Below are 14,562 nucleotides of genomic sequence, written 5' to 3' on the forward strand. Positions count from 1 at the left end.
CCCTTTCCCCTGTTTATTTTTATTTATTTATTTATTATTTTTTTTTTTATGCGTTACGCGGGCCTCTCACTGTTGTGGCCTCTCCCGTTGCGGAGGACAGGCTCCGGACGCGCAGGCTCAGCGGCCATGGCTCACGGGCCCAGCCGCTCCGCGGCACGTGGGATCCTCCCAGACCGGGGCACGAACCCGTGTCCCCTGCATCGGCAGGCGGACTCTCAACCACTGCGCCACCAGGGAAGCCCTATTTTTATTTTTGACTCCTTTCCCGTCCCTCATCACTACCTACTGAAATCCTCCAGACTCCTTCTGAAAAAATGGACTCTCCCATGAATCCTTTCCTGATCCCTCAGCTCTCCTCCAACAGGACAGAATTTACTTTCTATTTTCCTTGTGGCATGGATTCTAGCTAGAGCCTAGGTGCTGGGGTTGAGACATACTGGGCAGTCTGGTAAATTGAGGGAATGGTGGTGGGGCTAAGGGCCTCTGAGGAGATAAATCCTCCTGAGGGGAGGAAATAACCAAGCATGACAGAGCTACCTCAGGCACAAAGGCCAAGTCGGTAGTAGGAAGCCGTGCATTGGAGTACAATGCGAAGGCTCTTAACTGAATCTGCCCAGCCCAGCTTCCCTGGATGCCTGCTTCTGTCCTATCCAGGGACCTGTTTGTATCCAGGAAGGCTTGTCATGGCAGCAAAGGGAATGAGATCCTAACCCTCTCTTCCTAACACAGCCCACTGAGGTTCAAACGAATAAACCAGCGGCCCCAAAACTTTTTGGCACCAGGGACCGGTTTCGTGGAAGACAATTTTTCCATGGACAGGGGAGCGGGGGCGGCGGGATGGGGAGGGTGGTCCAGGCGGTGATGCGAGCGATGGGGAGCGGCAGATGAAGCTTCGCTCACTCGCCCGCCACTCACCTCGTGCTGTGCGGCCCGGTTCCTAACAGGCTGCAGACCGCTACCTGTCCGCGGCCTGGAGGTTGGGGACCCCTGGCATAAACGATGTCTAATGGCCTGGAGTGGTCCCAAATGAGGTCAGATTGCTGAGAAGGAACAAGGAGGGTGCTCTGAGAGGAGGCTTTCCATAAAAGGGGAATGTGGACAGGCTCTCGGAGTCCAGATCATTGGAGGGCATCTGGTTCAGGACACGCAGTCATTCTGGATATCCTGTGGATGCTCCTCAAAAGGAAAGAGCTGCATCCGAGCCGCTAAAGGGTTAGAATCCTCCAGGGCCCAGGCAGTCTTTCTTCAGGACCCTTCTGAGCTGAGTCTGACAGAGTAGAAATGGCACCTTGAGAAACCATCTTGATGAGGATGGACCACGTCAGCACTCCGTGCTGGAACCAGTTCCAGCTGGTGGTTTGGTCGGGGCCACCTCTGATTAACGGGGGTAGTGGTTAGTAGCAAGGACTCTGGAACCAGCTACCTGGGTTCAACAGCTTTCTCATATGTAAATGGGGAGAACTGAATCGGTCAACTGAGAGCAGCAAATGGGACCACCTTGTTGTTAACAGCTGTGAAGTCCATTTCAGGAGGCAAGATTAGGTTGCCAATAACCCAGCGGACTAGACCAAACAAATAAAGTAGACAGCTGATTCGTGCATGTGTGGAAGCGACCCTAGAGATACTTGGGTCAATTTAAGGAGGGGAACCATTAGAATTCTTTCTGGAAAAAACATGAGTGTGTATGGGGGCGGGGTCTCAATGCCATTGTAATCTGGATACTGGAAGATGAGACTTTTTTTGAGGTATTTTTGGCCTACAGCATTATATTAGTTTCAGGTGTACGACGTAATGCTTCAATATTTGGATATATTGTGAAATGATCACCACAATAAATTAACATCCATCAATATGTATAGTTTAAATTTTTTTTCTTGTGATGAGCAGTTTTAAGATTTGTGGAGACTGGGACTTCCATGGTGGCACAGTGGATAAAACTCCACACTCCCAGTGCAGGGGGCCTGGGTTCGATCCCTGCTCAGGGAACTAGATCCCACATGCATGCTGCAACTAGAAGTTTGCATGCCACCACTAAGGAGCCCATGTGCCGCAACTAAGGAGCCAGCAAGCTGCAACAAAGAAGCCCTGGAGCCACAACTAAGGACCCCGTGAGCTGTAACTAAGGAGCCCGCCTGCCGCAACTAAGACCCGGTGCAACCAAATAAATTTACAAAAGTAATAATAAGACTCAAGGAGAACTTATTTTTTTTTACATCTTTATTGGAGTATAATTGCTTTACAATGGTGTGTTACTTTCTGCTTTATAACAAAGTGAATCAGTTATACATATAGGAGAAGTTATTTTTAATGTGCAGGCTTATCCTACCCTACTATACTGGCAGAGCCTCGCAGACCAGTGGTGCTCCCTGGAGAGGGACTGCCGTGCTCGGTGGGGCAGTGGAGAAGACCACGAGGCCTGGCAGAGTGACCCGGAGATGGTAAGGCACCCAGTGGAGCAGCAACAGCGCCCGTGAGAATATACTTGTTCATGAGCACATGGAAGACACTAGGAAAAACCTTGAAGAGTTAAACGATTGCCACCAACTCTAGCACAACCTGAGTCCCAAACTACAGCTAAGACCCCCATCCTTAGGGGCTGCCAGAAATACTTGAGGTGGAGGACTTTGCAAGAAGCTGAAGATCCTGCGTGAGCCCGTGTGTGTAGGTGCCCGAGAAACTGAGGTTTCCTGGTTGTGTCCTTACCTCCTCTCTCTCATTAAGTTCTTTGAGGACAAGTGCTATGTTTTACTTATCTCTGTATCTCCCCAAAGCAGGAGCCCTAGTCCTGGCAGACGGCTGCAGGGCAGAGTCTGGTGCCCGGTGGGGCGGCAGCAGTGCCAGCGAGAGCAGCCTTGATCCAGGCACAGGTGAGACTCTTCCACCTCGCCATCCCCCAACAGCATCTAGCCAGGGACTTACTATTTTCTTCTCATTTTTCAGCTCCCTTGAAGTATAATTTACATATCATGAGTTCACTTATTTTCAGTGTACAGTTTGAGGTTTAATAAATTTATACCATCACGCAGACATCATCATGCCACGTCATTACGGAACACTTCCATTATCCCCAAAGTTTTCCTTGGGCTCCTTAGCAGTCATCCTTGCTCCAACCTCCAGACCTAGGCAACCACTGATGTGCCTTCCATCACCATAGTTTCGCGTTTTCTACAAATTTCATATTAAGGAATTATACAGAGTAGCTAGTGTCTTTCATTGCCTATGTTTGAGATTCATCCCTGTTGTAACACGTATCGATAGTTTGTTCTTATTTGGGATCAGCGGCCAGTCTGAACTCATGACAGTTTAGTGCTAATATGTAGGAAAATCAACTCTCCCAAGTTATTCCAATCCTACGGTCAAGGTGAGAGTGGAATGATCAAAATGCATTTAATATGCAATTTTCAATTTGCAAGAGTCACCATTTTTGTCTGGGACGATTCCCACTACAGATAACAGATCATGAAAGGGTTTCATGTTGCTAACTAAATAGCCACAGAATGGTAATACTTATGTCTCATAAAAAAGTAAAATTAATAACCAATAAACTGGATTTTAAAAATAATACTGTTCTTTTTTGAATTGCTGACTAGTAGTCCACGGTATGGATAAGTCACATTATGTTTACCCTATTGCTAACTGATGGACATTTAGGATGTTTCCAGTTGTTTTTTTTTTGTTTGTTTTTGCGGTACGCGGGCCTCTCACTGCTGTGGCCTCTCCCATCGCGGAGCACAGGCTCCGGACGCGCAGGCTCAGCGGCCATGGCTCGCGGGGCCCAGCCGCTCCGCGGCACGTGGGATCTTCCCGGACCGGGGCACGAACCCGTGTCCCCTGCATCGGCAGGCGGACTCTCAACCACTGCGCCACCAGGGAAGCCCTCCAGTTTGTTTTGATGAATGATGCGTCCATGCACATTTGCATTCAAGTCTTTGTGTGGACATATGTTTTCATTTACTTGGGTAGATACCTAGGAGTGGAATTGTGTGGCCTTTATTGACTTAGAGTCCCTTAATAGGGATTATGCTGCAGGAAGCTGAAAGTAAGCCCCGTGAAAACGGAACACGTGATTAAGGATATGTGAGAGAATTTTAGGAAAAGGGAGGTTACTGAGAGGTAGAAACGCACTAAGAGATAAATTTATCTACTTCATAATTTGTACCTCAATATTTAGGAAGCCTAAACATTTTTTTTAATTTTTTTTTTTTTTTTGCTTTATTTATTTATTTATGGCTGTGTTGGGTCTTCGTTTCTGTGCGAGGGCTTTCTCTAGTTGTGGCAAGCGGGGGCCACCCTTCATCGCGGTGCGCGGGCCTCTCACTATCGCGGCCTCTCTTGTTGCGGAGCACAGGCTCCAGACGCGCAGGCTCAGTAGTTGTGGCTCACGGGCCCAGTTGCTCCGCGGCATGTGGGATCTTCCCAGACCAGGGCTCGAACCCGTGTCCCCTGCATCGGCAGGCAGATTCTCAACCACTGCGCCACCAGGGAAGCCCCTAAACATTTTATCTGATGCAAAACTGCCTCCATCTATTATAATTGGAGACTCATTGACCACAGCATACAATGTTAGGCATGTGTGGGTGGACAAGTACAGTGGTCAGGGCATGAAAGGCACCGAAATCTGAACAGCCTACGTGGTTGTTCACTTTTTCGGAGCCATCAGTAATTATGACAAGAATTTGCTTTAACGAAAAATTCCACTTAAAGATTCGAGTGGAATTTCTACTCCTTGTAGAGCCTACCATTACATAATTTTTATTTTTTTTAACCTGGTCTCTGCAGAGACCATTCTGAATAGTAGTCTCCTCTTGAAATATGGAACTATACCAATAAGGTTTTGAAGCAAGAAATTATGAGGGAGAACAGAGAACTCTGTGATGGCAGGAATCACTATTACATAGATCCAAATACAGCCACAAGTCAAACTTGTCCTCTTAAAATTGATCTAACCCAGTTAATTAATAACAAAGAAATCCATCCTGTTTCCCAGACAGAATTTGACCTTGAGTCATAGGCCAAAAGTTTAACCACTTCGTCTTTCTCCCATTGGAAAGATCACCTCAAGCACCCTGAGTCATTTGAGCGCAGGTACCCGATGGTTCAGTAGATGTGGCTTACCCGGGACTGAGATTCATACGGAGGATTTTTGAAGTATCCATCACATCACAGAATTCCTTTTTCTTTAATGAAGACCTATAGAAATCTCTCTTCGACCTCAATATCAGGAAAAACCATGCTTCTCCTGAACAACTGGACTGTTTTCATTTTTATCCTATGTAAGTGGGAACCTGTTAGAAATGAAAATGCTCAGGTTCCACCCCAGACCTATCAAGTTAGAAACTCTGGACGTGAGACCCAACAATCTGTGTTTTGTTAAGCCTTCCTGGTGATTCTGACGCAAGCCAAAATTTGACAACATTAACTGAATTGGACTGAAACCAGGAAGACCAACTTTAGAAAATTGGTAATTTATTTGTTCAATGTCTCATACTTCCTTTTGAGTTAAAAGGTTACATTAAGGGCTTCCCTGGTGGCGCAGTGGTTGCGAGTCCGCCTGCCGATGCAGGGGACACGGGTTCGTGCCCCGGTCCGGGAAGATCCCACATGCCGCGGAGCGGCTGGGCCCGTGAGCCATGGTTGCTGAGCCTGCGCGTCCGGAGCCTGTGCTCCGCAACGGGAGAGGCCACAACAGTGAGAGGCCCGCGTACCGCAAAAAAAATAAAAAGGTTACATTAAGGTTGTATTACAATTGCTTAATCTACAACCAAGTAGTTGGTTTTGAAAATCTAGGATGATAATATTGGCCAATTATGTACTAAAAACAAACAAAAAGGGATTTCATCATCTTGTATAGGCTAAGTGCCCTGCAACTTGAACTACAGACAATTAACTAGACACGGTTATGCTTTGTGCGTGAATTACAGGGTGAATGAAGTAGATATTAAAGCAGATGAACTTAAATGATCTATCACGATTTACTTGTTAGCCTGGAAATCTCTTGTTCTTTAGTTAATAAAACACACAGAAAACCTAAGTCCACGATGCCAAGTGAGCAAATATGGCTCATTGTCAGGAACTGAGTGTTTTTTAGCTCTTGCCGCTTTCAGAGTCCAGAGGGAACCTGTTTCCATCTCAGCTCTGCTATGGAATGCTTTGTGTGACCTCATATGAGATAACTGTCCCCCTCTGAACCTCATTTTTGCCTCTGAAAAAATTGAGGATTTGATTTCATCATATTTAAGTTCACTTCCATCTTTGATCTGCTGGGATTCTGGAATTCTAGAGATCCCCAAACACCAACAGCACCCGGGACATCACTGCTCTCTCCTGACCTCTCCTGACCAGAGGGCAGAGGAAGGAGGGAAAGCACACGTGGGGTTGCAGCCTGAGGCAGGCGTGCCTGAGATCTTCTGAGTTCAGATCATTTTAAAAATCGCCCGCCAGGGTTTGTTTCTTACTAAACAATGCTGTGTGGCCATCCGCCGAGGTGTGAATTGGGGGATACTGCTTGCTCTTTGCTAAATGTTACACAGGAATCCCAGAGAGATTTTATCACTAGCTTTGTGAGAACAAGATGTGAACAGTATAGAGAGCCGTTTTCTGTAGAGCCGATCTTAAAGAGGCAGCCCAGTGTGCGAAATTACGTAAGGGTATATACTTCAAAGCTAAGGGGTTTGGGTTTATCCAAGCATTCCCCTTCCTCTTTCCCATCAAAAACAGTTATTTCACTGGGTAATTCAAGACCTGGAGATAATTTCATAAGGAGTGGAGGATAGGTGTGGTTTAGGTTGTTCAAATTAACCAGATAATTGATTCAATTCATCCAATTCACTCCCCCTGTAGAATTTATTGCGCCTGTTATCGTCAGTAGAAAAAGCAATCTTTGCGCCTCCTGTTCATTGGCCAGCCAAATACTTTGCTGTCTTTCATGCCACTTCCCAGACTAATTCTGATCTGGATATACTTATAAGCACCTTACTACAAAAAGTTTCTCCTAGCTGAGAGATTATCCTTTGAATTTGATCATTTCAAATGCTAAATGAAATTGATCATTTCAAATGCAAAGAATATTCCTTAGCAGGTAATATTATCCAATGCCTTTAGACTGCTGGCCTCCCACCCTGCATATACACACAGAAATCACATACTTACATTTTCTGTGTCAAGGGGCATTTCTTGCTGGTACTAAGGGAATTGCCTTAATTTTCTGCTTCCTTCGGTTGATGTAAACATTATCTCCATGCCCATCACCTCTGGAGTAGCCTGTGGCATTCCCTCACTTGAAAAGAATGATTTTCATTCTTACAAGTCCTTTTGCGTCAGGACCTGGAGCTGGGTTCTGCATTATTTTGTTTTGGAACAAGGCAGGTTCCTTTTAACCACTTCTAAAGGGAGAAACCCTAAATGGCATTTACAAAAATATATAGCATTAAGACAGACGGTCAAACGGTAAAAGGGTGTTTTATTAGGACATTTAGAGACAAAGCAACTGGTGATTTGCCTGGATTTTGCATCTCTTAAAGGTTGCTTTGATACTGTGGAGCAGAGCCCTGGTAATACGCAGGGTTGGGAATTACCATGTGTCAGAGCTGGGCGATAAGCCCAGGTCACCTGAATTATTCCTCCTTGGAAGTGACATCAGCCCTATCAAAATGGGAATGATTTGTTGCCTCAGCACCTCTCTGATATTAAATCTAGAGGAGTGGATTCAAGTTTGTGCTTCAGGGGACACACATACTTATTTATCCTGTAAAAGAGAGTGCACTAGACCACCTTCTGATTGCAGAGAAATGGATGAAAATTGACAAAATCTATACAGATCTTCGTGGTTAGACATGGAAACAGAGTGATTCTAATAAACAATAAGTATTGTTTAATAACATCTAGGTAGTCCGTAAGATTCCCTAACAGGGAAGAACAAGCAACTGCAGAGCATTTCCCAAACCCCCCTCCTTCTGTCATGGAAACGCCGGTAAAAGTCCTCCACCTCCCACACTCCAGTGCCAGATCGGTAAGCATTTAGCCAAGCATGCTGGGAGACAAAGAACAACCGAAGGAAAGGAGTATCCGGGTGTCTTGGATTTGCTTTCCATTCTGCTCTGTTGCTCTACCATCTCGTTACTAGACGTAGGCATTGGACGTGACAATCAACTACATTTGAACTGAGCAGAAGAAATATTAAAGGCATAGGCTTCAGAAGAAATGTCTCAAAGGCAGCCTCAGTCACCTAATCAGACTTTAATTTCAACCACAAATGAAACAGAATCATCAAGCCCTGTCGTTCCTAATGATACCACAAATAAAGGAAGGACCGGTGACAACTCTCCAGGAATAGAAGCATTGTGTGCCATCTATATCACTTATGCTGTGATCATTTCAGTGGGCATACTTGGAAATGCTATTCTCATCAAAGTCTTTTTCAAGACCAAATCCATGCAAACAGTTCCCAATATTTTCATCACCAGCCTGGCTTTTGGAGATCTTTTACTTCTGCTAACTTGTGTGCCAGTCGATGCAACCCACTACCTTGCAGAAGGATGGCTGTTCGGAAGAATTGGATGTAAGGTGCTCTCTTTCATCCGGCTCACTTCTGTTGGTGTATCAGTGTTCACGTTAACAATTCTCAGTGCTGACAGGTGGGTTTCTTTTCTCAGTTATGTTTGCCAGGATGTGAAATTAGGCGAAAAGAAAGGAAAGCTTGTACGGAGCATTCACTGGCTACTATTCTGCTTTTCTTACACTCTGTAACCTGGATGTAAGATTGAAAAATCGGGGGGCATTTTAAATAAAAGTCGGTGTAAGAATGTTAAAATTCCTGTGTTAGCATCGGACGAGAGATTGAAATTGTGTGCTTCAGGGATCATTTAATTTCTTTGAAGTGTAATTGTTTGTTTGAAAGAATACTGAACGGTGTTTTCCCCCTCGGTTTATTAAGGCAAATTATTCCAGGTGTAAAAGAAAAACAATCCTTTCTTTATACATTAGTGCAGCCTAGTGGTGCAATATTGTCAACATTAAAACATCAACATAGGTGTGAAATTGACCACATACACATTACTGTCTACTGGAAGAATGGTAAAAAGATACATGCATCTAATTTATTTGAAATGCATCAAATTAATTAATGGCAGAAAAACGGTGAGGCTCTCAGCTTCCTGGTAACTCAGTGTAATGTCATCACTTAATTGAATTTGTTTATTTCTATAGGCGTTCAATGACATTCTCATTTCCAGACATAAATTAATCCCGGCTGACTTTTAGAGCTCTATGGATGGAGCGTGTGAGAACCTCTGGCAGCCAGGGTGTTTGGGCTCTGTTAGGATATTTTCAGTCTACGTACTGGGTCTTTCTGTGCCTATTGTATAATGATAACTGTGAAAGCATGAAGAAAAATTGAGGCTCCAAATGTTAAAAGTGGTGCTGTAAAAAGCCTGCAAGAAGCCTGTAAGTAATCAATGCCTGGCAGTACCAGAAGGAAAAGCTTCTTCGGATTCTGGAATCTGAGAGGAGGAAAAGCTTTCCCTGTGTCTTTTATGGAATTTTGCTTTGACTGGTTTTATATTCTGTTTGAGGGCAGATTTACTTAAAGGCTGTAGATTTTAAGGTGGATTTGTCAGAATAAGGAGGCATCTTTTCATGGGTACAGGATTTCCGATTTCACCCTTGCCTTGCCCTAAATCTACCTACAGATTGGATCGGCTTGGGCACGAAATTAGCACTTATGAACAGGGAAGAAATTAACCCTCTCCTCTTTCCTGCATAAACTCATGGAATTCTTTTCTAGGAAGGTTGATGACTGCTCTCTCACAAGGAAAGGAGAATTAGGTTTAACATCAGTCACTTACATAAAACGGAAGTCTTTTAGAACACACGGTAATGCACAGGTAATGAATTACTCTCCATCACACACAAAATCATGCCAAAAAATATTTATTTGCCCTAAGTAGAAGGTCTACAAGAAAATTATAAAAATTGCAAATCTGGAATATCTCGTACCAGTGAATAAAGGAAAAAGTGATTAGCATCAATATAAAATACTGGGATGTATTGTGCATATTTGAAATCATAACCAATTCCAGTTGGTTAATGTTGACTTGGTTATATACATATGGTATAAGAAGGTAGAACTGGATGACCACGGAGATCACTTCTAACTTTAAGATTCTGTAATTTTGATATTGATTTTTCCCTTTGCTATGATTATGTGTTTCTAGATACAAGGCAGTTGTGAAGCCCTTGGAGCGTCAGCCCCCCAATGCCATCCTGAAGACCTGTGCCAAAGCTGGCTGCATCTGGATCGTGTCTATGATCATTGCTCTACCAGAGGCTATATTTTCAAATGTATATACTTTTCGAGATCCCCACAAAAATACGACCTTTGAATCGTGTGCCTCTTATCCTGTTTCTGAGAGGCTCCTGCAAGAGATACATTCTCTGCTGTGCTTCTTAGTGTTCTACATTATTCCACTTTCGATTATCTCTGTCTATTACTCTTTGATTGCTAGGACTCTTTACAAAAGCACCTTGAACATACCTACTGAGGAACAAAGCCATGCCCGCAAGCAGGTATGTATTAATCAGGACTCACACATGAATTTAGAAGGGAAATGCCTCCTTTTGCACCCCTGAGCAATAAATACTTTAGCAGTATCGTATTTTTGTTATGGTCATGGGCTGTGGAGTCTGTCAGACCCAAGATTTAATTCCATACCAGCTGAGCAATCTTGAGTAAGTTACTTAACATCTCTGAGCCTCACCTTCCTCATGTATAAAATGAAAATGAGGTCTGGATGATATATATGAAACGCTTAGCATAGTTCCTGCTGCATAGTAAACATTCAATAAGTGGTAGGACCACTATTATTAGAAAGGGAGCAGCTCAAGTTTGGGCTCAAAAATCACCCCACAGGATAGTGAGAAACATCACACAAGGTGAGACTATAAAGTGAAGCATCTTTTGTTTAGAAAAACACAGGATGGTAGAACTGGCAAGAAGCCATAACATCATTCAATGCAAACCACTTACACACAGATCAGCAGACTGGGCAGAGGGGTTGTCTCGAGGGATGCAGCGCCAATGGCAAGAGAACACAGTGATTCACAGAAGCTTGATTAAGACCATTGCAAGACCCAGGTGTGCTCTCCTCTCATAAATATGAACAGAATAAAAAGAATATTGGCAAAACATCGTTCCATTTGATTAAAAAAAACCCGACAGGATTTCTATCTTTCTTGGGTGGGAGGAGATGATTCCATTTACCTCTTAACCAGTATGTGCAGAGCTCAGCGCTTTTTTTTTTTTTTTTTTTTTTTTTTGAGCTAGTACATTCAGTTGCTTCAACAGTGGTGGTCAGGAGGCTAAAGTTGCATTTTAATGCCCATGTGACCAGTTATCTTTGCTCTATCTGTGACTACAGGCAATGTCTTCACTTAATCTGGTTCATTTCTCTTATTAAGAGGAGCCAGGTAGGATTATTTTCATACATGAAGGGTGGCACATAGATTTTTATTCCTTTGACTATATAGTTAGAATTCCTATACGTTAACAACAATTTTTGGTACCAATTTAGCAACTTTCATAATCCCCAGAAGACTATTCTAACCTAGTCAGCCTCTGCTGGTGCAGTGAAAGCAGGTTTGTATAGCATCTATTTCTTAATTAAATTAAAATTTCGATAATTCCACAACACTGCTTGAGATAATTAGAGACACCCTAGAGTATCTCAAAACCAGGGATTGGAGTCTCTGAATTAGAGCTAATCAGAGACCAAGATCACGGGTTACCATGTCAATTAACTTGCTGTATTCTCTAGCCACCGGCTGACTTCCTTTACCTGCACATTCAAAGGGACACCAGCCTGTCAACTGTAAATTTCTATGTAAATCTAGAGAATGGCTTTTTTAAATCTCTGCCAGCTAAATGTTTTTGATTGGGTTTTCGGTTGTTTTTTGTTGTTGTTTTGTTTTGTTTGGGTTTTTGTTTTGTTTTGTTTTCTTGGTTGTTGTTTTTGCCATTTTTCTTCCCCCTATAGATTGAATCCCGAAAGCGAATTGCCAAAACGGTGCTGGTGCTGGTGGCTCTGTTTGCTCTCTGCTGGTTGCCGAATCACCTCCTGTACCTCTACCGCTCATTCACTTCTCAAACCTACGTGGACCCCTCTGCCATTCACTTCCTTGTCACCATTTTCTCTCGGGTTCTGGCTTTCAGCAATTCTTGTGTAAACCCCTTTGCTCTTTACTGGCTGAGCAAGACGTTCCAGCAGCATTTTAAAGCTCAGTTATTCTGTTGCAAGGCAGAGCTGCCTGACCCTCCTGCTGCCGATACCCCTCTTGACAACCTGGCCGTGATGGGAAGGGTCCCGGGTGCTGCAAGCACTCAGGTGTCTGAAATTAGTGTGTCCGTGTTTGCTGGCTGTACTGTGAAGAAGGAAGATGACAGAGTCTAGCTTTTCAATTAAAAATAGTATTTCTCCTCCCAGCGTGTGTATTCGACTCTGAGCTGTGTGTAGGTGTATGGTGTCAGGATTTTTGTTGCTTGAGAATTGTGCTGAAATCTTAGGAGGGAAGGATCAGACAAACCATGATTTTCTTCAATCTACAAGCATTAACGAACATTATTGGGCTTTCTAAATAAAATGGAGCCCCACTAGGCATAGGAAGACATAACTGCGTATGTCAGTGGGTCCTATGAGAGGTTGAATAGGAGGTGAAGTGAAATAAACAAGATGACACTTAAAAATCTAATATGTTAGACGCAAGAGGGAAGAGACATGGGGACATATGTATACGTATAACCGATTCACTTTGTTATAAAGCAGAAACTAACACACCATTGTAAAGCAATTATACCCCAATAAAGATGTTAAAAGAAAATTAGGCCTATGAATAAAGAACTTCCCTAAAAAAAAATCTAATATGTTTCCATCACATCTCTGATGCTTATAATTTCACATATACTCCTGTGATTTGCATAAGACTGTGTTTATTATGTGGTGTAAATCTACAGATTATACTTTGCATATGAAAAGGGGCTCAAAGAGAGGTAAAACATCTCTTCTGCAGTTTTCTTAAAAAACAAAGTCCTAAAAAAACCCTTCCCAGGGTCTGTTTTTGACTGCCCTTTTCCATTAATCTCTATTCCATTAGAACTAAAGCTATGCAATGACAACGTCTTGGGGTCAGTGAGCATAAAGTACCAAGTAAGGATCGGGAGCAAGGTGTTTGCCTTACTAGGTCAGCACTTACTGACTTAAGGTAGTTCTGGAGTTACAACTCCCATTGATTGATAACTGGGCAAAGTTATCTTTCACACATATTGTGAAGAACTTGCCTCCTTCATAGGCAGAATAAGTGGACATGTTTCTGGTGTCATCTGAGGGCTCCAAAGAAGGACCCCTGTCAAAAAACCTGTGAGCCTGCCAGTGTCTGAAATTCTTCCTTCAAGGAAATTCATTTCTTTCTGGTAAGCAGTGCCCTCTTTCTAAAAAATGCAGAAGTACCACATGAGATCCCTAACACCTGGGTGTGCAGTTATTATCAGATCATCTTCCTGCTTGACTACCTTAAACCTGATGTGTGCCTAAATCCTGTAAGAGTATGACCTAATTAATCTCTGGCTTGGAAATCAGAGGATTTTCTATCCTCTGCTCCTACTTGCTAACACTATAAGCTTGCTAATAAATATTACTTCAAACAACTGTTGTCAATAGATGTGTCAGATTTAGATTTATGGTTTCAGAAAATGTTTTCTCGGGGGCAAATTAAAGCATATGTTTGGCACTATCGATAGTTAAATTTGAATTTTCAAAAACTTGATTTTGGGGTGTGCTTTTGGTAGTTTTGAGCTTTCTTTAAATGGCTTGTGTAATTGTGAACTTTTGCTTAAAGATGTGGCTTGAAAAGGGGATATATATTAACACTAGACTTTACATTTAAGTAAAATTGGCTTACTTAAAGTGGGGGGGTGTTAGAATTGTATTAGTATTGCTTTGGGTTGGATGTTGTAACAAGGGGAGAAAAATAAATATGAAATAAAGTTTTAAATGACTGTGTAACTTTATATTCTAAAAACAATACTTCTGACAGAATATCACTGAGAACCTATTTTAACCCCAAAATGTATTTTCAAGTGCCAAACTCCAAAATATTTTACTATTTTCCTTACTCTGGGTAAAAATTACATCCTTATTCTCCTAAGCATAACATTTTAGAAATAACTTGATAAAAGTACCAGATTACAAAAGCTAAGCGATCTTTTTTTTTTTTCTTTTTTGCTGTTCGCGGGCCTGTCACCACTGTGGCCTCTCCCGCTGCGGAGCATAGGCTCCGGACGCGCAGGCCCAGCGGCCATGGCCCACGGGCCCAGCCGCTCTGCAGCATGTGGGATCCTCCCGGACCCGGGCACGAACCCGCGTCCCCTGCATCGGCAGGCGGACTCCCAACCACTGTGCCACCAGGGAAGCCCCTAAGTGAGCTTTTTAGCAGTTGACCAAACTAGAGCTCCAAGAAGTTTGATTTTCTTCATTCTCAGTAATCCCTAGGTGACTTAGGGATCTGATATAAAAT

The 14,562-nt window shown here is 43.1% G+C and overlaps 1 protein-coding gene across 1 annotated transcript; it reads left to right on the forward strand.

Moving 5' to 3' along the window:
- The first annotated feature begins 8,058 nt into the window (after window positions 1-8,058).
- BRS3 (bombesin receptor subtype 3) lies at window positions 8,059-12,596 on the forward strand. The gene is made up of 3 exons (XM_032620423.1): window positions 8,059-8,633; window positions 10,212-10,563; window positions 12,030-12,596. The coding sequence occupies exons 1-3, from the start codon at window positions 8,200-8,202 to the stop codon at window positions 12,441-12,443; spliced, it is 1,200 nt and encodes a 399-aa protein (XP_032476314.1). The 5' UTR covers window positions 8,059-8,199; the 3' UTR covers window positions 12,444-12,596.
- The last annotated feature ends 1,966 nt before the right edge of the window (window positions 12,597-14,562 follow it).

Source organism: Phocoena sinus, chromosome X (genome assembly GCF_008692025.1).
Source record: "Phocoena sinus isolate mPhoSin1 chromosome X, mPhoSin1.pri, whole genome shotgun sequence".
NCBI lineage: Eukaryota > Metazoa > Chordata > Mammalia > Artiodactyla > Phocoenidae > Phocoena > Phocoena sinus.

Bases quoted from the DNA above. Each gene is read 5' to 3' on its own strand.
- BRS3 (XM_032620423.1), top strand. From the start codon at position 8,200: ATGTCTCAAAGGCAGCCTCAGTCACCTAATCAGACTTTAATTTCAACC. The intron at 8,634-10,211 runs GTGGGTTTCTTT...ATGTGTTTCTAG, and splicing joins ACAATTCTCAGTGCTGACAG to ATACAAGGCAGTTGTGAAGC. The intron at 10,564-12,029 runs GTATGTATTAAT...TTCCCCCTATAG, and splicing joins AAAGCCATGCCCGCAAGCAG to ATTGAATCCCGAAAGCGAAT.